This window comes from Lampetra planeri, chromosome 34 (assembly GCF_965212315.1).
Source record: "Lampetra planeri chromosome 34, kcLamPlan1.2.h2, whole genome shotgun sequence".
Classification (NCBI taxonomy): Eukaryota; Metazoa; Chordata; class Hyperoartia; order Petromyzontiformes; family Petromyzontidae; genus Lampetra; species Lampetra planeri.
Window position 1 is genome coordinate 6,861,646 of NC_136140.1, and position 22,968 is coordinate 6,884,613.

The following is a 22,968-nucleotide window of genomic DNA, read 5'->3' on the forward strand; positions in this document are numbered from 1 at the left end:
GTTGCGAGCAATCGGTGACTCTTGTGAACTAAGTGGTCGAGCGTTACATCGGAAGAGGAACAATGCAGGCTGTGTGTACCATTCTGAAAAGTATTCCCAATAAAAGCATTTGCCTCCCGTTCACTCAATAGCCGGAGCACCGAGCACTTAACTTTGCAAAGTTTATATCTGCTATTGTGCAATGGCTGGCGCAGTGCCTTAAATTTGATTCCAAGTCAGCTAACACCGATAATTCACCAACCCGAACTGACCAGCGTGGTGAAGTATGCTCAAACAACCCCCATTGCCAACACAGCATAGGAAGGTTTCACCTAACAGTGGATTGACAAAGAACTGTAAGCCAAAGTAACGAAACCAGACCGGCTAAAACATGACAGTGTTCCCCCTTCAATTAAAACCCTCTGATCACAAGAGGAATTGGTAGGATGCACACTGTGTGCACAGATATGCATTACATCCCACTTACAGCCGTGTAAGAAAGGGCAATCAGTGGAAAATGGGCCAACAGCCACCGGATGATTAAACAGAAAATTGATTCAATTTGCAGATTCCGTGGTTTCAGAATGTCCTAATGCGCCAGATCTCATTGGCAATATGGAGGGAACATGTGGGGAGTTAAGAGGTAATTTCAATATCACTGTTACAGTCGCATGCATGCTAGGAGTTGAGTGTGCAATTGCGGGCATGTGTGTGTGTCTGTACATGTATCACACACATGTGGGGAACAGAAGTGTTGGGGTTAGCGCAGTGCGCTTCGAACCTGGCTGCCCGAGTTAAATTCTCGCTCATGGTCCACACCAGTGACGATTGTCCGAATCGGTTCTGGGCCTCCCCTAGGCCAGCTCAGCCTCAAATGAGTACCTGGTGCAGTGTGTAAACAACGCCCCCCCCCCCCCCGTGTGCTGCTCACTAACAGCACCCGCCCCAACAGTCTGTGTAGGCTATAAAGGGGGGTCTTTGTATCACACACACACTCAAGGACCCCTTACCTTGTTCTTCATGAACTTCGAATGGCTCTTGTACACCTCCATCTGTTTCAGCTCCTCCTCTCGCTCCTCGATGCTCAGGGCGCCATTTGTCTTCAGCATCTGCACCTCATCCTCCAGGTCACGCAGGTTCCTCTCCAGGGACGCAATCTTCGTGTCCTGTGCAGTGCAACGAGCGGGGAGGGAGGGAAACTTATCCGCACCCAAACATGCGTAGGGTCTCGCTGCTTGAAGGAAAACAGCCGCACCGTGGCAATTTCGCTCACGAGGCACCAAGGTGCCCTGCAACATTGCACGGGAGGACCATGGAGTTTGAACATTACAATAACAATGTGAGGGTTCGTAATGATACGGGCCATTCTGGACTGCTGCGCCGTGCTGCTTCAACATGTGCACGTACAGGCCCTTTTGTCACTCCACTACTGGATGAGGACCTCGCCACGCCCGTGCGGGTCATGTGAGGGCCATCCGACCGTACTTCACCACGATGGTCAGTGCGTGTTGGTGAAGATGGGGAGCATATACGTGGGAGCGTAGAAGCACGCCATATTTTTGGTTCACGTAGATAGAAAACAAAAATCTAAATTAAAAGCAAAAAACCCACGACGTTTCGATCGCAGCACAAGCGGTCTTTCTTCAGGTGGAAAGAAAAGAAAATATTCATTTAGATTTTTGTTTTCTATCTACGTGGCTTTACCGAAAGAACCAAGAATATGAATTTCTGCAGTCACGAAAGTTTTTAAGTCTAAATAGATTTTGTTGCACTGTCCTCTGGTATCCACCACGAAGCCTCCGCAGCCCTATGAAAACCTGTTTTAACAAAATAGTCACCCATTCCAACAGTCCAATGTGGGTGATTTGGTCATAGGGTGTTGCTGCAACACTGAAGGGATTAACCAGAGGCACTCGTTGCTTTGTTCGTGAACACTTACCGATTTGGTGGCATCACGTCATTGTGCGCATCTGCTTGCAGACTGTGTCCGAGCAATTATGCCTTAAAGGACTTATGAGCCTCAGATTTTTTTTCAGAACAGATTAAAACGTATTTATTTTTTAAACGTTTTAGTAATTTGTCAATGAGCAAAAGTTCAGAGTCTTGCCGGCAGAGCATTTTTGATTTACATGACAAAACGCACTTTTAATACTTAAAACAAAACAGATCCCATGAGAATTTGCAGCCAATACAGGAACCCATCCCTGAATAAAACAACCTGAAAATGTATATATGCAGGACTAATTAAATAAATATGCAGAATTAAATACTCCCTGGTGCCACATTTGTCCTAAGCCTAATAACAAACAGAAGCGAACCAGCAATAGAATAACGACACCACCCACAGGACCCTTAATGGTGAATGAAACACCTGAGTGTTCAAATTAATGGCTGCAATGAGCCTTGCCTCTAATCCCTCATTCGGCAGACAGCAATCTTTAAAACGCTACTTTCTCTGAATTATTATCCCATCTGGAAAAGGACGATGGCGATTTTTCTTCAGCAGACAATACAAAGTGTTCAGTTCAAGGTCTGCTGCCTCTACAAATGCGATGTACTTGTCATTGGTAAATAACCAGCGAAATATTTTGATATAAATTACTATGAACTTCCATGTGGATACATCAGGATCTGTGTTCGTTGGTCTAAATTTAAATACATAATACCATAATCTAAATTTAGAGTGGATTTTTTTTATTTTAACCCCGCTGCAAAGATGATACACCTCTATTTTTTCACATTTTTGAAGACCTAAAATTTACTTAATTTTCACGTCTTACTTTGTAGTTGCAAAATAAGCTCATCATCAAGGCAAAAAGTTAGCTATTCATATTTGTTATGTGCACGAAATAAGCGAGCACACCTGTTGAATTCACTTTAAACTATTGCTCTTTTAAAAGGGTGCAGTATTTTACAAACATAGTTTAAAAGCAGGTGGGGTTTTGATAAGTGAATGTGCCCATTTACTTTTCGATTTAAGGCTTTCGTGACTGCAGGGATTCATCTTCTTGGTTCTTTCGTTAAAGTCACATAGAAGGGAAATAATAAAATAATAAAAATAAAACATAATAAAATACACTTCTCACGACGTTTCAGCCACAACGCAAGCAGCCGTCCTCAGGTGAAGAACAGGGCTGTCGGAAAGACAGCGTCTGAATGTTTACCAGTGCGCTGCTCAAAAATGGGACAATGCCCACGTGGCATTTGCTTTAAAGAAGCAGGTGATTTTGACTTTTTCACCATGGAAACAGCTGTGAAAAGGAAGCGTGCATTGGCACAGCATCCAGTGAATATTTCAAGTGACGTCAAGTCCTTAAAATGCACATTTACATTATGCACGCGTGCTTACGAACACAGCACGCTTGCAAAATGACGGTAAAAAAACAGGCGCCTCTGCGATAACTTTAACAGCAATGGCTGCGTGGCATTACGTAATGCAGATGCTCAAACTGCACAGGTTTTTACGATGCAGCGCCCGTTACTCGAGATTTATTTTCTGCATTCAGAGCAGGTAGAGGAATTCTCAGAAATTTCTCGTGCCACTAAATGGAGGGCATTTTTAAGCAATAGTAGAAACAGCGCTTATTGTTGGTGCTCCGTTTAACCAGGACGACAATGCAACAAGGTTCTCCTGCCACAACATTAAAAGCAAGTTCGCATCCAACACGTTAGAATCAGGAATCAACTGTCTGAACTTCGACGCAGATGAGATGCCCACTGTTATCTGCTGTCATGCACAGACTGCACGGCAATTGCAGCTGGGATAATATATCCGAATCGCAAGAAACTGAATCGTACAAACCCATGGAGAGTAAAGATTCTGCCTCTCACCAATTTCTCACTGTGTGTATACTTTGGTATTGTACTGTTGTTGAAAAGCATAAATACAATTCAATAAAATATAACTGCTGCCTACTGGTCTTATCACTGTGCATTTCGTTGGTGAGCATCCGTATTGTCATTTTGAATTGTGAGAAACCACCAAAGCCTCTGAGACTTGTTGTGGAAGCAGGTGCTGGATTCAATAACTGTAGGGTGAATTTGACCGCTTTATTTTTCTCATTGGAACAGCTTCATAGACAGTGACTACACTTCGATCATTAACTTGATTATGTTGAAGACATGAATGCGGGAGCAGATGGTATATACACGGGGATGTGAATATCGACTAATAAACAAGAAATGTGTTCTAACCAGTCCATGTAACCATCAAATTTCCAATTAAATACAACATGCACATTGCTGAAGGCAACAACTTTAACATAAATGCATCTGATAATCTAAGAAAGATATATTCAAAAATAACTTAATTTGAAATTGACACAAAGTAAAAAAAAAAGCAACAATCCATCCAGGGCACCAAGTTAACGCAAATTAAGCTCATATTTAACATAGAATCAATTTAACGTGATATACATTGCATGTGGATATTTGCGAAAAATTAGTACAGAGATGGCGCAAGAAAAAAAAACTGCACGCACCTTCTTCTTGGTTCTTTCGGTAAAGTCACGTAGAATGGAAATAATAAAATAAAACATAATAAAATAATTCTCACGACGTTTCGGCCACGACGTTTCGGCCACAACGCAAGCAGCCGTCCTCAGGTGAAGACCAGGTCGGCTGCTTGCGTTGTGGCCGAAACGTCGTGAGAATTGTTTTATTATGTTTTATTTTTTATTATTTTATTACTTCCCTTCTACGTGACTTTACCGAAAGAACCAAGAAGATGAATCCCTGCAGTCACGAAAGCTTTAATTCGAAAAATGCACGCACCTTCATCTCAACGACTGTCTGGAGGGCCTTGGTCTTTCCAGGTTCAGAGGGCCCGTCCCCTCTCCTCTGCAGCTCCTGTGGAGGAGGGACACGGTAGAAGTAAGCTCGGCGGCTCATGCTGCTCCCTCCCCTCCGAGCCGGCTCCCGCTCGCTCTCATAGCACGCCAAAATGATCGCGCCGGATATCACCGTACAGTTGGCGCAGCGGTTGCTGGGTTACTGTTGCCACGGTGAGGCTCCCTCTAGCCTGCATCGCACGGAATCTAGTCCCAGCACCAATAAATATGTAGACTGAATAGTACTTGAATTAACCCCTTCGGCACCGCCGTCTTCCGGCGAACCTGCAGAGTTAATGGTTTGAACGGCGTTTGAAATGGAGTTTCATGTTCATCCGTGTGAAGCGTTCAAGTGCGGGCTCAGACTAAAACCCCTGATGGATGTTCGGAACGGCAGCATTGAGCTCTCCCGTATTATGACAGCATCCAGCGCGTGAGAGCAAATCAGGCACAGCTCCAGTGACGTGACGTCCGTCAGCCGTATTATCCGTTGGTCCGTTTCCTTGGGGATGCCCATACGGGTCAGAGTGTGGCAAGTTCAGCAGCATCCGAATTGCATTACCGCCGCTTCAAAATAGATTTCCACATATCACAGCCTTGCTGTGGCAAAATACTGTCTTTCCTGTTTCCCAGCGAATGTGCTCAGCTGCTCCAACAATCCTCCATTTGTCAGTGCTTTATGACTCAATAAGGTATCTAAATTATGTCCAGATATTATTCATATATTTCTTGCTCTATCTATTTAATTGTCCGGGCTGCATCGCTTGCAGAGTATCACACAACAATCTATGAACAGGGAGCACGACACAAAAAATAAAGAATGACCAAATTAATTCATTCTTATGCCAACAATTGAGCCTCTATTTCATCATTAATGCCCATCAGTAAAGATAAAACAAAGTTTCCCCGCTGAACTGAAATAATGAAAGAGCAAGCAATGATTCACGACTTAAAGGCACATGGTTTATAAACTGCAATGGTTTTTGCAGGACAAAGTAATGTTGTAATAATAAAAAAAAACACATGAGCCGCGAGGTAAAAACAAAGCGAGAAGGAAATTACAAAACATTGCTTTCACAATTTTAAAAAAGAATGATGGTATTTCATATAAAGCAGTAACTATCTTCACAGTGTGAAGCCTAGTGTTGGCCAATCTGGGTGTGTGCCCAACATATGAAAGTCTGGATTGAGAAAATAGACATCATTAACTTTGGAGTGTTTTGCCTGACGGGCACATATATATCTCTTTTGAGGCAAGGCATTACCTGCAAGTCCCATGGAGGACAATGTAACTATGAGACGCAAATATAAAAACCCAACACTTATATTGAGCCTTTATATGTGATAATGGCTCAGTAAAACATGAAACAACGAGGGGTTAAATGACCGCATTGCAAATGTGATATAAATGTAAAATGCTATATGGCAAAACAAGGACGCCCGCTACATCAAAACAAAAGTGAAGGCTTTGAAATATCTTCACTCGAACATCAAACGTTAGATTTACATGAAAATGGTTTACAGAATAGAATATGATTTTTCCTTGAATTTGGAACAGATATATTCCCTTTAAATTAAAATAGTACCGTGAATGTAACGGCAGATTAATAAAAACTAATATCTTTTTTGTAAGGACAAATATTTCAGCGACATATTTTTAGTAAGTTATCCTGCTTACAAAGCAATATTACTTTCTGTACATTGAGAGGTGTTACAGTAATAATTGCTCGAGTTTGATTCCAAGGATATGAGAGCAAAAAGCAATGAAATGAATAAAAAAAGACAAGGTCATATAAAAGCTCTGCGAGAAATATAATCTAAATATGATATCCGAATACTGTTGTCATATCATGAACAATATATTGGACTGAATTAAATCTCAGTTGATAGAAAACCACTGTCTTGAAACTGCTGCGGTGTAACCATGAGCATCATAATTCTGGACTGGTTTAATTTCATCATGGTTGCCCATTTATAAATCAGTAAAAACTATTTCATTGTTGCTTGGATAAAACAAAATCCAATAATGTGTTATAATGCCGTTTGCTTAGCAATACAAGTGAACTGAATGCACAAGCAGCTACAAATGTAAGACAAAAAATACTGCGGTCACAACTACTCCCAAAATGAATGGGTTAAACGCCATCGACTTTATATTTGACACATTCATTTTCATTTATATTAAAACGTGGTTCGTGGCAAATGTGATTAATAAATCTGCATGGACAACAGTTGTGCTTGCAATCTGTGTGGGTTGCAGTCAATCATCATTGTAGAAAAGAAAATTGCTGTGAATTAAAATCTAACTGTAAATCAGACTGGTCTGCTGAATAACCCTCAAATGAGTAATTTTCTAATGCAAATTTAGAAGCCGATTGCATTGAAGTTTTTAGTGGAAGTCCATCAAATTATAGTGTCAGTTCAAGCATGAAACACAGCCACATCTAAATGCATGTGGCACTATCATTACAGGGCCTCGAATGAGAATAGACAGCTGAACTTCAACACAGCATAGGGCAGTGGCCAAAGAACATTCTATTCTGCCCACTGTTCTAAGTGAAATAATTTTAATGCACAGCACAGCAACACAAAGTCAATGGTTCAATGCTCGGTGTGTAAGTCTGCCATACTATCGTGGAGATTTTCCACGGGTGCGCTGCTGTACAGCGATCTAATCTGTTTCAGATTGTACTGCATTCTGTTCAGTATGACGTCCGACGTTTTGCTCCATGCGTAGAGAGATTTTTTTCAGGAACTGAACTGAACGGCTCACAGTTGGCTCAGAAATCCCTGCCAGATGAAGCAAAAACAAAATCGGCCAGCTACCCCAGGAGAACTGTGCCAATCGGCGTCAAGAACGGGCAACACCAGCAATGCCATATAAGCCACGGAGAACATGAGCCACTCAAAAATCCGTTCCTAAAGCAGGTTCCAGCATGCGGAGAAAAATGTAGAAACATCATGCCGAACAACGTTCGGTACAACCAAGAACACTTTGGTGAGCTACACAGCGTGGCATCTTTTTTGTTCGAAGCAAAGATTAACGCTGGGTTCTCAGAATGAAATTGCATGAGTAAATCCTATGCAACTTGTGTCAGTTTTGTTTACAGCACATAATATGGCAATACGTAAATAAGTAGTGATTCCTCAATTAAAAATCCAGCAGTACTTACAAAGACACACGTGTAAATGTGATAGAATTCATTTTACTAACTAATTTATGAATATACTTATCTGTATATTAATTGATGAATCCATGCATGAATTAATGTGTTCTTAAAAGCGGAATTAATCATGGGATTGCCACAGGCAATGTTATATATGTGATTTTTTTAATCCTAATCAGCATGCACTCAATAATATTTGGAGAGAAAACCTCAACTTAACGAGCTACAAAAGCCACACGAAAATCAATAGCGATGGGTTCGCCAAAACGAAGCTAATCAGTAACATTTATCAGATTGGCACGGGACACGCAGAAACTCTTCCTTGCAGCTCCCATGCACAATCAAATGTGTGGCGTCTCTAAAAAGGAAATTGTAAAATAAGCATCCAAAACAAGCACCACGACAGGGCGCAATCGCGAAATTAAATTGAATCTCTCCGCAGCATCTCAAACCAGGCTGGAAAAAAAAACGAGAAATGTTTTCAAAGTGCAATTAAAACAATATGTTTTATTACTAATTAATGCATGGGTTTACTCTTGTGGTTTGATTTCAAACAGGAAGTGCCTACAGCTTGATAACATGGCTTGTACTTTCACACATGAAAATTTCACATTTATGGAAAAAAATGCAAAATAGTTAGGATTCTTTTTCAAGTTTACCAAAACAAATCAAGACGATTGTTTTGACGAAAGTGTAAGGTGACAGAATGCTGCACAGCAAGAAAACACCACATGACAAATTCTGTAAAGTCCCACGGTTATCATTATTTACCAATCTACACACAACAAAGCAATGTTATCACAAGTGTGTGTGGGCCCCACAGCCTTACCGTTTACTTATACATCAGAATAAGCAAAAATATCGGGCCGTTTTGAGTGTGCTACAGTAATATCCTTGAATTTATCACACTAATGCATTTTGACACGGCACTTTCTCAACTTTCCCGGCATGAAAAGCGTACTCTGTTTCTGGCCAGTGTTGTGCTTACAAATACCAGAGTAACCTTCTTTTTCTCTAGAAAATGTCAACTGCGGTGTGATTTCACGTAAAAGCATAATTAATACGAAATGTTATTTCTTCCAAAAAAGTGCGGCGCTGAGAACTGTCCCAGGCTAAAACAAGTTCCCAATCGAACAACGCTTTGTCAGTTTGGTGAAATTGGTGCGCCTTACAAATTATTTAATTAGCATTATTATTGACGCAATTTTCAGATAATGGCAGCTGTATATGCAAATGTGAGTACTGCATGAACCTCTATTACAATTGTCACACGTTCACATTTAAAGGAAATGTGGTGGTGGTAATTGCCAATTGGGGGCGCTAAGCAGAAGCAATTTTTGGGGTCACCTGCACCTTTCAACTCCCAATGACATGAGAGAAGAGATGTAGCTGAGAGAAAGATGCATTTAGAAGAAACGTGGTCAAAAGGTAGAGCTCTAATGAGATGAGAGGAGAGATATACAAACATGACAGGTGGAGTAACGTGAGAATGGCATAGACACGAGGCAGATGAGAGAAGCTGACAAGATAGGGATGAGATAGACTAATGATATATTATGTTAATTTATTATATATGATCATTAGGATTAGAATATTATTAGACGATGAGCTGCGATTTGGCCCACCCCTATTTTTTTTACTTTGGGGCCCCTTGAGCTGATAGGGGCTGTAAGCATTTGATTAGTTTGTTTATGCCGAGTGCCACCACTGGGGCAATGTCTTTTCCGACAAAGGTCATGCTATGGGCAGTCTGCTATTCTGGTTTGTCAAATTGTGACGAGAGTGGCATGAGAGGGTCATGGTTCGCTTGGTTTAAAATCCAATCACGCAGCCCATGGACACACTCTGGCAACAACAGTACGAGCAAATGTGGAGTCACTGCAAGCGCAGATAAATGTTGTACAGCGCAATTATACTTGTCGCAAAAAGTTGCACAATTCCTGATATACACAAGAAAACACAGGTGAGAGCCCACTGAGACTAAGATACCCTTCTGTTACGATTGAGCATCTATGAAGTCAAAACGTATGACCAAAGCACTTGGAATATGCCTGATCCCGGTAGATCTCGGTAGAGCCAAGCGGGTTTGAGCATGGATAGTGCTTGAATGGGTGACCACCGTGTATAAACCAGGCGTTGTAGGCGGCTGTGAGAACAGCTGAGGGCAGTTCCGAAAAATGCAATGTTCTGCTATACTCTGCTCCAAAACCTATCCTCGCCTGCCTTCCCCGACCCGGATAAGGCCAGTACGGGGAAGAATGGTCAAATAAAGCACATGACCCATAACGGATTGACTGACGGGCCTGCACGTGTGCATTTTAGTCAGGCTCAACAAATACGAGGCAGTGTGTGGCTGTTGCCTCCGTCTCCGTAATTTCTGATCGCCATGTTACATTGACCAAGTCAACGAAACAGGCGGCCCAGGCGAAATTCGTAGAGAAATTGGCACCAATGTTGTGCATCACTGGCGGGAAACAAATCTTGGAGAGCAAGCCCCACCACCAACACCATTCCCCCACCACACAACAATCACAGCAATAAACGGGACATGACCATGCATCACTGCCAATGGAAGCCGAGCAATAATCCCAGGATTTGCATGCAACAAGACCCAACTCCGCTCCGGCATTCAGGCTCCGCTCACGGCATAACTTCGCCATAACGCACGCAGAACACCGGCCTAATCAGGCGTCCCAACGGTACGAAATCAACTGCGATGCGTGATTTACAGTTTTGATAATTTAATAACGGCACCGGGCATGGACGCGGCCGGGGAGCACTCTCAGACAGAGGCGTGTTTGGAAAGGTAGCGGCGAGGCCTGAAACTCGACTCCGCTGCTGATCTTGGCAAGGGGCACGTTTGCGCAGAAGGATTTGGAGGTGAATGCCGGGACCTCCCCCCCCTCTACCCCCACCCCTGAAGGCGGCTGCATTCCTAGCAGTGACGCCCGATCCTCAGATAATTATTCCAAACATATCATCTCAGCGGGGCTTTTACGCACAAGACGGGACGGGAACTGAGACGGGTTTGTAACACGGCGGCTGGCTGCTGCCCATGGGAAAGCTGTACCTTTCCCTTCACCTGGGGGCCATGGTCTTTCCCGGCCCGTGCCATTTCCAACACTTGCGAGTCGCCAATAAGTGCCGAGCGTGCAGGATACAAGGCAATTAGCTTAAATAACAGAAAGCGGTCAGCCCAACAAATTCTTGGGCGCACGGGTACTAGAGATTAAGTTTGTTCACTTACAGACCTTAAAATACGTCAATATATTAAGCAATGCCCTGAGGATGGTGTAACACTTTGCTTTATGTATAGGGCCCTGCTTATGTACATGTGTAAATAAATGAGGAATACTACGCACCTAAATTATATTAACAAACAAATGCAAAACATGCTAGTGCGCGGAAATTTTCATATTTAAATGCTGTCTGCCAATTGGCAAATAGTTTTACTGTCATGTTGCTTTAGCTTTTATTACAGCTTAAGGTTGCAAAACAAACATCAACAGAAATAAACAAAAGCATCTTAACTATGTATTTTACAACAAGAAAATACTGCAACACTTGTGATGTTAAATATCTGCTATTTTTAAGGGTTTTGGAAAGCTGGGTAAATTTGATCACAGCACAGACTCTCTCCCTTTATGACAAACCTGGTTTACTGCTAACACTAAAACAAGACCATCTGTTGATCTTGAATCTATCTGCCTCTATACAAATCATTCTGAGAATCTGCACTCCAAATGTATTGCTGCCAGTGAGATTATTCCAAATGCATCGTTTCATTGTCTGTATAATGTTAAAATGTAACTGTGTGATGGCGTCATCTATACCATCCCGACCTAGAAAATATGGGATCAAGAACACTCCCGTCGAGTCGTTTTGATCGCTGAAAATTTAAGCCACGTGCCATGGACCCTGCCGTGCAGCAAAAGAACTCAAGAAGGTAAACTCATGTAAGAGTAGTCCGTGTTAGGTTCCAGAGGTCTATTCGTAAGTCGATTTGTTCGCACGTCCAAAGACACTCCTGTCGATGCTATACGTGTTATACGGCATGTACACTAAACACGGGGAATGGCTTTAAAAGTTGTCTAATCTCCTGTAGATGTAGATGCCACTGGTTCTTCGTGTTCTGCAGATGTGGATGCCACCACCGCCATCTATTGTGCAGCGGTTAAACTTACGACTCTCGGTCCGAAAAGGCAACTGGACATACGGACAAGTTTGTTCGTATCTTTGAAAGTCCATAATTCGAATGTTCGTAAGCAGAGGAGTCCCTGTATGGCATCGGAATGTCTAGGAAACTCACAGTATTGGAAAATGTACACTAATATACAAAAGCGCACAACTTTATCTGTGAACGCTGCACTTTCCGTCATTTTCATGCAGGGGGCGCTGCAAATCTACGTGCCCCCTGCATGAACGACGGAGGCGCAGGCACAGACATTTAATTACGTTGGAATCGATCTGCAGACGGCGGTCTTCTCGCACGGCCAGCTCTAATGTCGCCTTATCTCGATCCTCGCAATCCCAAACAGGTGAAAGTCCGCATCGAACTGAACCCCCAGCAAGGCCATCTACTTAACGACGAGAGAAAATTCACACGAAATGTCCTTTTAAATTAAGTCTTCCAGATGTAAAATGATATAAGCTTTTAATGAAGAAATACAATTATCGAATTCAAAACATAATACAATTCAAAGATGTTTCATTTTAAAACTTGAAAATGGAGCATCGGGTGCTTGAGGGAATGCGTCGTTCGTGTGGAATTTTTTTTTTTACTTTCCTGGCCAAAGGCTGTAAATGGTTGTTCGGGGGCGCCTAAACAACCCCTAGTTTACAATAATAATATAATTTTAAAACTCACTGCATAAGCAAACCAACAAATAATGATACCCCGCAAATTATTTTAGGCCATTAATCACGACACTATGTGGCATGTGAAGAGAATGACGATGCAAGCAAAGCAGCCTTGCTTATATATTTGACTTTTCAATCAAAACTATTTGCACACTGTAATGTGCAATTTTTTTTTGCAATGGACCTCGCAGAGATACTGTATGCAACAATACCTGCTAAATTAAATCAATGCGAGATCTGCATTGCAGCAATGTAATAGGCAGGGCTGACAGCTTAGCCGGGTTTATCTGCAACAGCTTAGCGTCATTTTGCTCATACCTCTAATACAAATGCAATGTAGAGATATCTCCCCATGGATTAGCTTCACTCATCCAAGAATGATGAGTATGGAGAGGATCCCTGCAGTGAGCAGACTCACAGCGGGAATTCCGCGCTATTGGAAACGAGACAAAATGAGGCATTTTATCATCAGCTGAATTCTCGGACCTTTGAGTCTTTGGTAAACAACCACAGCGAAGATTTGTTTGGTTCACAAAATGTGCCAGCCTTGATCAATTTTAAAAATGTTATCTTAACTTACAAAAAAAAACGTGCATATCTTTCTGAGATTTTCAACTCTTGCGCTATGTAAAAAAATCTAAACAACCCAAAGTCTATGGTCCATACAGCTCACACAAATCATTAGTCATATTGTAATTTATGTAATTTCCGCTTACTATAATTAATGTCTTGTGTTGCCAACTGTTTGGTGCCTGGCTCAAATCAGTGCAGGCTGGGAGGTCTGGCAGTGATGTGGTTGTGCACACAAATTAACACAAGCTGCCAAAAGTGCTCAGGATTAACAGCAACCGTAGTCCTTGAAGGTTCTTTAAAAAAAAACATTCAAGTAGATCTGTTCACTGAACCAGTAAAACCATGTGGAAAAAAAATCTTAATTTTGTTATGCGTGGCAGCTCTGAAACCTATTATTTTAAATGTGAAAAGTGAGAGAATCATTTTCATCAACTTATGAATTTGAAGAATTATTAATTGTAGCAAAAAATTAGAATTCCAGAGGGCACAGAATTAAAAGCAGCAAAAGCCAAAATAAATAGCCCCCGCATCCCAAATGAAATTATCTAAATGCGGTGCAAAAAGTGGGATTACGCAGGGAATACATAGCTCTCCTTCGCAAGAGAGGCTTGATGTCTCAATGAGCTCTCAGCCAGTTGAAATGAAGGAAATGTACGCACGATTTTGCAGGGTTGCCAAAGCCAGTAGCACGTCTTTGCGATGCAAGACTCAATAAAATGCACCGCAACTTTCACCCTGGTAGCCAAACTGTTCACGGTTAATTACAACAGCTGTGAACATGTCACCAACAAGAGCCAGGCAAATTGGTGATTTTCTGCAACTGCTGATTGTAACTTTGGCTCCAAACTCGGCGTCATACTGCCACCTGCCGTCTCAAAACCAGAACGTAGCGAGCACGCCGACGACAGGGTCTGCAATGGGATGTTGATGCCACCCACTATTTATACGCCGGGAATGACTTACGCCGTTGTTATATTTGTGCTTTGTTCCAGAGGCTTCAGGTTCAGATGTGGCCGACAAGCCAAATGGGTCACAGTAAACATTTAAACAAAGTTTACATGAAAACTCAGCACTTAAAATATTCAATCTTGTACACTAGATTGTGCATCGATTTACAAGATGAGTTACATAGGCTCTTTGAGCCAGGTAATAAACTTAATGATAGAAATCACGATGGTATACATTATGTATGTAAAACTACGTGAATAAAGCTAAGGTCATGTTGATTACACTTTGAGCGAGTTATTCTTCCATTTAAAATAATACATTACAATTATGTGCTGGACATGTCAAGCCAGGTAAATCACTGCGATTGCAATCACTTCACTTGTAAGCTGTATTTCTCTGGACAAACCAAAGTGCCCACATCAGTTACTTCTCCAGTAACTAAGACTATATATCAGTCTCCAGCCAATCTTCGCCCAAGTAAATCACTCCTTCTCTTCTGCTGCCCCCCCATTATCTGGCATTCCCTTTCCTCAGCCATCCGTGCTGTCAACTCACTCCCTCTGATAAAGTCCAGGTGCAAGACTTCCTTATTTTCATATCATTATGCTATTTCCCACAGCATCGAAAACCCCCCATGTTTCGATTTAAAGCTTTCGTGACTGCAGGGATTCATCTTCTTGGTTCTTTCGGTAAAGTCACGTAGAAGGGAAGCAATAAAACAATAAAAATAAAACATATTTTTATTGTTTTATTGCTTCCCTTCTACGTGACTTTACCGAAGAAGGGAAGCAATAAAACAATAAAAATAAAACATATTTTTATTGTTTTATTGCTTCCCTTCTACGTGACTTTACCGAAAGAACCAAGAAGATGAACCCCACATGTGTAAACCCCAACAGCAGGGTGAAACTTGTGTAGTCTGCCAATTACATTGTTTTTGTACAACGGCATCACTCTGCTTGACCTCGTTCAAACTCAGAAGCAGAGAAGGAATTGAGCCTGGCGAGTGCTTGGATGGGTGAACAGTTTACCAGGTGTTGCAGGTATAGCGCTGCGGGGACTACGAGTTACCAGGAGAGGACGATAAAGCAAAGAGTGCAGTCCACGAGTAGAATTGGCTAACACTCAAAGGAGTATCTCTTTGGAGTGTGTACATGTATAGGTGGGGGAGTGTTAACTCTACAGGCATTCCAGATTACTCCCTTCTGCCAAACACTCATTAATGCTAGATTTGAAGCTTTCGTGACTGCAAGGATTCATACTCTTAGGTTTTTTCGGTAAAGTCACGTAGGTAAAAAATAAAATTAAAAGTTAATAAAAGTAATAATGGAAATAAAATAATAAATCACGACGTTTCGGAGGCAACACAAGTCTCTGTCATCAGGTGGGACCGTCACAGCTAAAATTACTGCATCACTTGACTTTACCGAAAAAACCACTTGATGCAGTAATTTTAGCTGTGACGGTCCCACCTGATGACGGAGACTTGTGTTGCCTCCGAAACGTCGTGATTTTTTATTTTATTTTATTTCCATTATTACTTTTATTAACTTTTAATTTTATTTTTTATCTACCTGACTTTACCAAAAAAACCTAAGAGTACTCAATAATGCATTTGGCTAGATGTCCAAATTACAAGACACTCTAAAATACCGTTCTTGAGACCCACTGAGGCCTCCCTGAGTAAATAATTGGCAATATTGTTTTATCTGTGATCAGTCATATTAATTGAATAAATTATTTGATTTAAAGCTTTCGTAACTGTAGGGATTCATATTCTTGGTTTTCGGTAAAGTCACGTAGAAAAGAAACAATAAAATAATAAAAATATTAAATAATATATTTTAGCAGGTGTGACATCCACAGCAAGAAAATTTGAAAAAAAACGTCGTGAGAATTGTATTGTTTTATATTTTTCTAATTTTATTGTTTCCCTTCTACGTGACTTTACCGAAAGAACCAAGAATATGAATAAATCATGTACAGTGCATGGTCAACCTTAGGCATACAATGGGTCATTGTTTCACCAATTATGCACAGATGCATAGGTGGCGGCAGTTAAATTCACCAGGTAGTGCACAGTGGCATCATTCACACATTGTGATCCTTAATAAGAACGTGAAGACCATCGAGTTTAATGTCCGAATACATCGCCAATAATATTGGAATCGCTCGCACCAGCAAAATTATTATATGCGAATGCATATTGAAACGCATGCTTGTGTGTATTAAACATTGTAGATATGGGCTTTCTAGTACATTTAACAGTTTAAATTCAGCGCAACAAGAGGAACATTCTCTCGTGCACACAAAATTATTTTTTTATTTGGACTCTATTGCAAACTGTAACTCACCTAGCCGAGCAAATTTTAGAAGGCCGCACTGAAGCATAGCATTAGCAAAAATATAATATATTGCTTAATGTCCACCTTTCTGCTGATGACTGTTGCAGATTCAATCTCTCAAGAGAAGCTTAGTCTGGACCGTCAGTCATATCTTCCCCCAGAGTGATTTTCATTGCAACACATCTGCAATATGCATCGCCAATGCAATATTTAACAAAATGTGATCTCATGTCATTGCTGCGGTATGAGCGAATGACATTTAACATGTTTAAATGTGCTCATTGCAACAGGTTTTATTTACCGAGATGGCAAGATGCAAAATTTGTAGGTGAAAATTATAAACAGAGGGGCAGACACATTGCTAGACAGAGAATAACAGCTGGACAGACATGAGAAAAGGCATAAGTACATAAGACTGAATACGCCTCACAGAAACTCGCACAAGAAGACAGGATCATGTCTAAACAGATGAAAAAGATAAATATGGCCAATCCACTTGATCTAAAAAAAACTTTTTTTTTGTAGCTTTTCCTCTCTGGAATGTTAGGGTCACTTCAAAGTAGCTCCTGGCAAACATCCCGCAGGGGTGAGACTGCATTCCTCGCTTTGGCATGGCCGAGAGACAAGTCAGATGTGTCTCGTGGTTGTACCCCATATTGCCAGCATGTGTAGAAGTCTACAAGATTTAAAAATATCTGTCATTAGATGGTGAACACCATTGTAATTATGTACTAGCATAGTGATGACATGGCGATACAACAATACGTCGTACGGTATAAGAGCCACAAAAATCGTATCGTCCATTTTCCAAAATATCACTATATCGCGATTGTGGTCGCACATTTTTTGTTACTTTATTTCTTGACAAAATGCTTACGAAATAACAAACTAATTCACTAAAGTTGTACATAGATAGCTATGAAAGAATTGTCACAAATGCAGAAAGGCTTCTGTCGGGTGATTTGCAGTTTAAGAAGGATTAAGTAATCTTTATTTGTACTCGAAGTAGAACAAAGCATAAAAACAATCCAAAAACGAAGCGATGGGAAACGGATATTGCGATGAAGGTCATGTCGTGAAAATCAATATAGCATTGTATGATGAAAACTCATCTTGTAGCATCCTTAATACTGCAGCTAGATAAAAAAAATGTTGGCCTTTTAAATGTGTTTTTCCTAAGTTAATAAACCACTGACACTGCAACTTGCGAGGCGAGCAGATACGTCATGACGGGAGCCTTAAGCCCAAGGGGACCGGAAACCACGAAGCAAACACCCAGCAGGTTTCGTTCCCGTTCTCCCGATTCAAGTTGTTATGACAAGAAGCATGGCTAGTGGCCACATTTTTCTAAAATAATCCCACTAGTGGCCACATCTTTCTAAAATAATCCCAGTGTGGCAAAACATTGCCTCCCAAAAGAGCAGACGCAGACTTTCAAATAATGCACAAATACAACCAGTGTGAACATTTCTTAAAAAGTTACCAATTAAGAACCTGAGCTGCCCACCCTTTTTTCTACACACGTGTGGGGCTCACACCTGGCCGCTGCCAGCAATGGGTGCATGGAGCTGCTCCGTCTCATACTGTTAGGTTTTTTCGGTATAGACACGTGACTTTACCGGAAAAAACCTAACAGTATGAATCCTTGCAGTCACGAAAGGTTCAAATCTAGAACTGCTCCGTCTCCTCGCAAGCAAGTGTGGCGTTGCTAGGAAGATTTGTATCAAATTCAATTGATGGAGAGACGGGTCGGGTCGCTCAGAGATTCCAGCCTGCGACTTGCACCGTCGGGATCCTGGGTTTGATTCCAGACGGCTGCCTATGATTTATAAATGTATCTTCCAATTCTATTCAAGCGTCTTCATTTCAAAGTGGTCTTACATTTTGTGTTCCTATTTGCATGTTAATTAAAGCGGGTGACCAAACCGGGTTCCCAAATGTAGTGAAGTTAGTGGCATCAACCAGGTCACAATTGACCCATCACAATTACATTTGGTCTTGAATTTAATTTAGCGACATTGCAGCTCTGAGAATGATGTTGGTTTGACGGTAATATGACAAAAATTACTCTGTGGGTTGCTGAGAATGCACTGCTCTCTACTGTGCGTACCAGAGGTTACTTCCAATGTCCTCTGGTTCACAGAAGGTGACTTGAAAGGATCTCAGAAGTAGCTGTGAGATCTACTTCCAAGGTCCATTCTCTAACATGAAGAATTGACACTGCTCAGCGTGACAGGACACCGAGCACAATCAGTATAGAAAAATAATCAATCCAAGAGGCCCAATCATGGCATGACACCGATTGCACGCGAAATAAAAAAGCTAATAAATAAATAAAACATAACAGTGTTGTTAATACATTGAAAAGCATACAACAGTGAATACTTTCAAGGCACAGACTGAGCCGGCGCGGTGCCCTACCTCTCGGAGATGCTGGTTCTCACGCTCGCGTCCCTCAAGCAGCCCCTGAATGCGACTCAGTTGCGCCTCGGTGTCCGCCAGCCTCTCGTCGTCTCCCATGGTGCCACAGCGTCCGCCCGGGCCCTTTCCCTGCAGCATCTCCAGCAGCTTGCGGATCGACTCGTCGCGTGCTCCCAGCGTCTGCTTCTGCGTGTCGATGCGCAGCTCCATCTCCTCCAGGGTCCTGCCCGTGCATATGGTTGTTAGCGCCTCCGATTAGCACGCTTGGGCTATGTACGGTGCAAAAAAAGTTAAGCATACAAAAAACAAAAGACAAAGAACATCTTAACACCTGTTTTATTACCAGAAAGGGTAAAGCCTATACTTATATTTTTTTCATCATATTGATGCTGGCAAAAAGGTCCCATAGAAACGAAGATCCCCCAAATAGCCTTAACTGACTGTTGGGGAAAGTGCTGTTAGCGAGCACCTTTGAAGGACAGCACAGCACACAAGGCGGTGGGTGGCCAACACCATTGACGACCGCCTTTGTCTCCCGAGTGGCGATGTCCACACATCACACCAGGTACTCAATTGAGGCCGAGTCGATATAGGGGAGGCCCAGGACCGCTTTAGATAACTGTCAATGATGTTGGCCATACATACATGTAAATACATACATGGTTTGGTTAATAATTTTTACTATGGAAGTACCTCTAATTGAATTGGGTTTTGCTGTTGTTAAACGGTGGCACAGTGGTAGGCCCACTGCGCTATGAACCTCCCTGGTATGAGTGATTACCGACCATGGATGCTTAAAGTCATGGTGAGTGATCTCTGAAAAAGTCCGCGGAGCCTCGTTCACCAAACCACACTGACCAGTGCGCCCCATGTTGTACTGAACAGATCTCATGAAAAAAAAAAAACTCACAACCGTGGAGCTGAACGGCATTGTGATGAGAGAAAAAGTACGAAGCAGGACCATCATTTCCCACCACCGCCTCCGATTGACAAAGGCAATGTCTGTAGTGAGAAATTGACATTTTTACAAAACGTAGGCATTACCCAGCAGAGAGGACAGTTTGTACAAAACAGTAATGACACAGTGGGTTGCCGAGAATTGTCCTCTGCGACTCAGCAGCCATTTTAATGGACGGCAGTGTGTAATTATTTATTTAGGATTGGCTTTCTTGAACCCTTGGTATTGTGACCGTTGTTTATGCATTCATGTGTCTGTTTACTACAATTGCTATAATTCAAATGATTGGAAACATGTTGGCGTGTGAAAAAAACATCCGGACACTCACATCTCATTCACAACGTTATTTAACCCTGTAGGCAGATCAATGTTTATGCAAGTCAACAAATTGTTTGATGATTACGTTTGCATTGGACTCTTGGGGTTAGCAACTGCCAACAAAACGGCAAATCAAGCAACATCATTGTTTGTGATAAACATGAAAAAAGTAAAAATTCCACCAAAATCAGTGTTCATTAAATATCCATCTGTCAACGATCATAATTCTCGCTCTTGCATAATAAGGCTAAACCTGAAACCTAGCACAATAGATAAACCCTAATCCTTACACTAAATCCAAACCCTAACCCAGTACACTAAAATACAAACTTTAACACTGAAGCCAAAAAAATACTCTTAACCCTGTAAACCACTGTACACTAATGCTAAACCCAAACACCAAAACAAAACCCCAAACCCTCTAGGCTGATCAATGTAAACGTAAGCCATTATCCTAAACCTAAACTATAACACTGAAGGTAAACATTAAATCCTATTATCACTGCACACGAATCACAAGCATTGAAAATAAACCCTAAAGTTGTAAAGACGGGGAACCAAAGGTGAACCTAAACAATAATGCCAATTGCTAACAATAAACCAGACCAATAGAAGCTAAACTCTGTAACCCCTTCATCACCAACACTGAAGCCAAAACCTAACACTGGAGATTGTGGAATACCCCCCCCCCGTCGCCTTTTTCTCAGAAAGCTCTTATAACCTTGCTCAATTCAACACATGCGTTTACTCTTATCTCTTACAACTTTGATCGTGCCAAGTTAAAGCACAGCCAATATGATGATTTCATCATTGATCACATCATGATCTGGCTAAAATGTGTTGTGAAGACCCTCCGCAACCCTCACAGCCAAATACATCAAAAGTAGAAGCGTACAAGCATTGAATGTGTCAATTATTATTTTTAAGCTCAATGGTAAGTTGAAGAACAATTCTCACAACCAAATTTAGCCGTTCAATATGAGGTGTCATATTCAAAGATACCATCTCTCTAAGTCCTTGCACAATAGAGCCAGACCCTGAACCCTGGAAGCCCTGCACAAGAGAAAAAAAAACCATCAACCTGGTAAGCTCTGCACAACAGGACCAAACCCTGAACCCTGCAAGCCCCACACGAGAGAGCCGGACCATGCACGACCTGCGTGATGAGCCGGTCCCTGAACCTTGCAAGCCCTGAACAAGAGAACCGAACCCTGAACCCTGTAAGTCGATCATGTCAATGAACCACGTAGGTCCTGCACGAGAGAGCCGGGTCCTGAACCCGATAATCACAGCACAAAAAGAGAGCCAAGGTCTGAACCATGTAAGCCCCACACAAAAAAAGAGCTAACCCCTGAACCCTATAAGCACCGCACAATAAATCCAGACCATGAACAAGGTAAGCCCCACTTAAGATAGCCAAACCATGAACCATGTAAGCCCCGCACAAGGGAGCCAAACCTTGAACCCTGCAAACCCTACCCAAGAACCAGAACCTAAAAGCTGTATGACCTGCACAGTAGAAGCCAAACATGAACACTGCAAGCCCTGCACAATCGAGCCAGGCGCAGAGCCATTTAAGCCCTGCACAAGATAATCAAGACCCAAACCCTGTGAGCCCCGCACAATAGAACCAAAACACGACGCATGTAAGCCCTGCACAGGAGAGCCAAACCCTGAACCATAATGTAAGCCCCGTACAAGAAAGTTGAACCCTGAACCATGTAAGCCCTGCACAATAAAGCAAAGCCATAAACCCTGTAAGCCATGCACATGACAGCCAAAACATGAACCCCCTGCGAGTCTTCCACACCTGCGCAGGAGGAAGAGTTCCTTGGACTGGCGGTCATGCTGCACTCGAAGGCGGTGGAACTCGGCCTGGCTGGGCTCGGTACGCCCATCCCCCCCGTCGCCGGCGGCCTTGTCGTCGCTGGGGAAGCTGCTGTCCTGCTGTTGGAAGAGCTGGTTGAGGTCGCGCTGGGTGCGCAGCTCCTCCTGCAGGGCCTGGATCGTCAGCTGCAGGTGCTGCAACATCACGGAGCGCGCACAGACAACCCCAGCATGTCGCTTGGCCTTCCCTCGTTCTAGGCAGCGGACAAAAAACCGCAGTGTCAATTCTCCATCTGCTGCCCCCACAGTAGTAAGGTACATTACACGTGACTGTGCACTTTAAAATTAGATGCTCTTCCACTGAACGTGACACATAAGGTTCTCGTCAATTCAGGTAAAGCGCACTTTATATACACGCAGTTCACTTATTATGAGCAGTATTCCTCGATAAAAGTCTTCAGGCAAACTTCGATCAATGAGAGGTTTCTCATTCTTCTTTGCTGCCCCAAATTGTCTGGAACTCCCTTACCCCAGCCGTCTGTGCTATCGACTCCCTGACCCTGTTCAAGTGCAGTTTCAAGACTAGAAGTGGTTTATCAAATTATTTAAGTAATCGATTACTCGATCGATTATCTGTTCAATTACACGACTAATCTGATAACATGAAAATAGTTAAGAAACGTCTCACCATCCCCACAGCCTGCCTTCAAGAGGCAGGATGTGGGGGGGGGGTGGCCAACATT

General features: G+C 42.3%; 1 protein-coding gene across 10 annotated transcripts in view; it reads right to left on the reverse strand.

Moving 5' to 3' along the window:
• LOC144730080 (ERC protein 2-like) overlaps positions 1-22,968 on the reverse strand; it is a 180,191-nt gene that overhangs the window by 143,183 nt on the left and 14,040 nt on the right. For all 10 annotated transcript variants that reach the window (XM_078610611.1, XM_078610610.1, XM_078610609.1 and 7 more), the window contains exons 5-8: positions 22,209-22,420; positions 19,123-19,345; positions 4,753-4,827; positions 990-1,145 (exon numbers count right to left, since the gene is read on the reverse strand). In XM_078610611.1, coding sequence (XP_078466737.1) covers positions 990-1,145; positions 4,753-4,827; positions 19,123-19,345; positions 22,209-22,420 — 666 coding nt within the window. The remainder of the gene's footprint in view (positions 1-989; positions 1,146-4,752; positions 4,828-19,122; positions 19,346-22,208; positions 22,421-22,968) is intronic.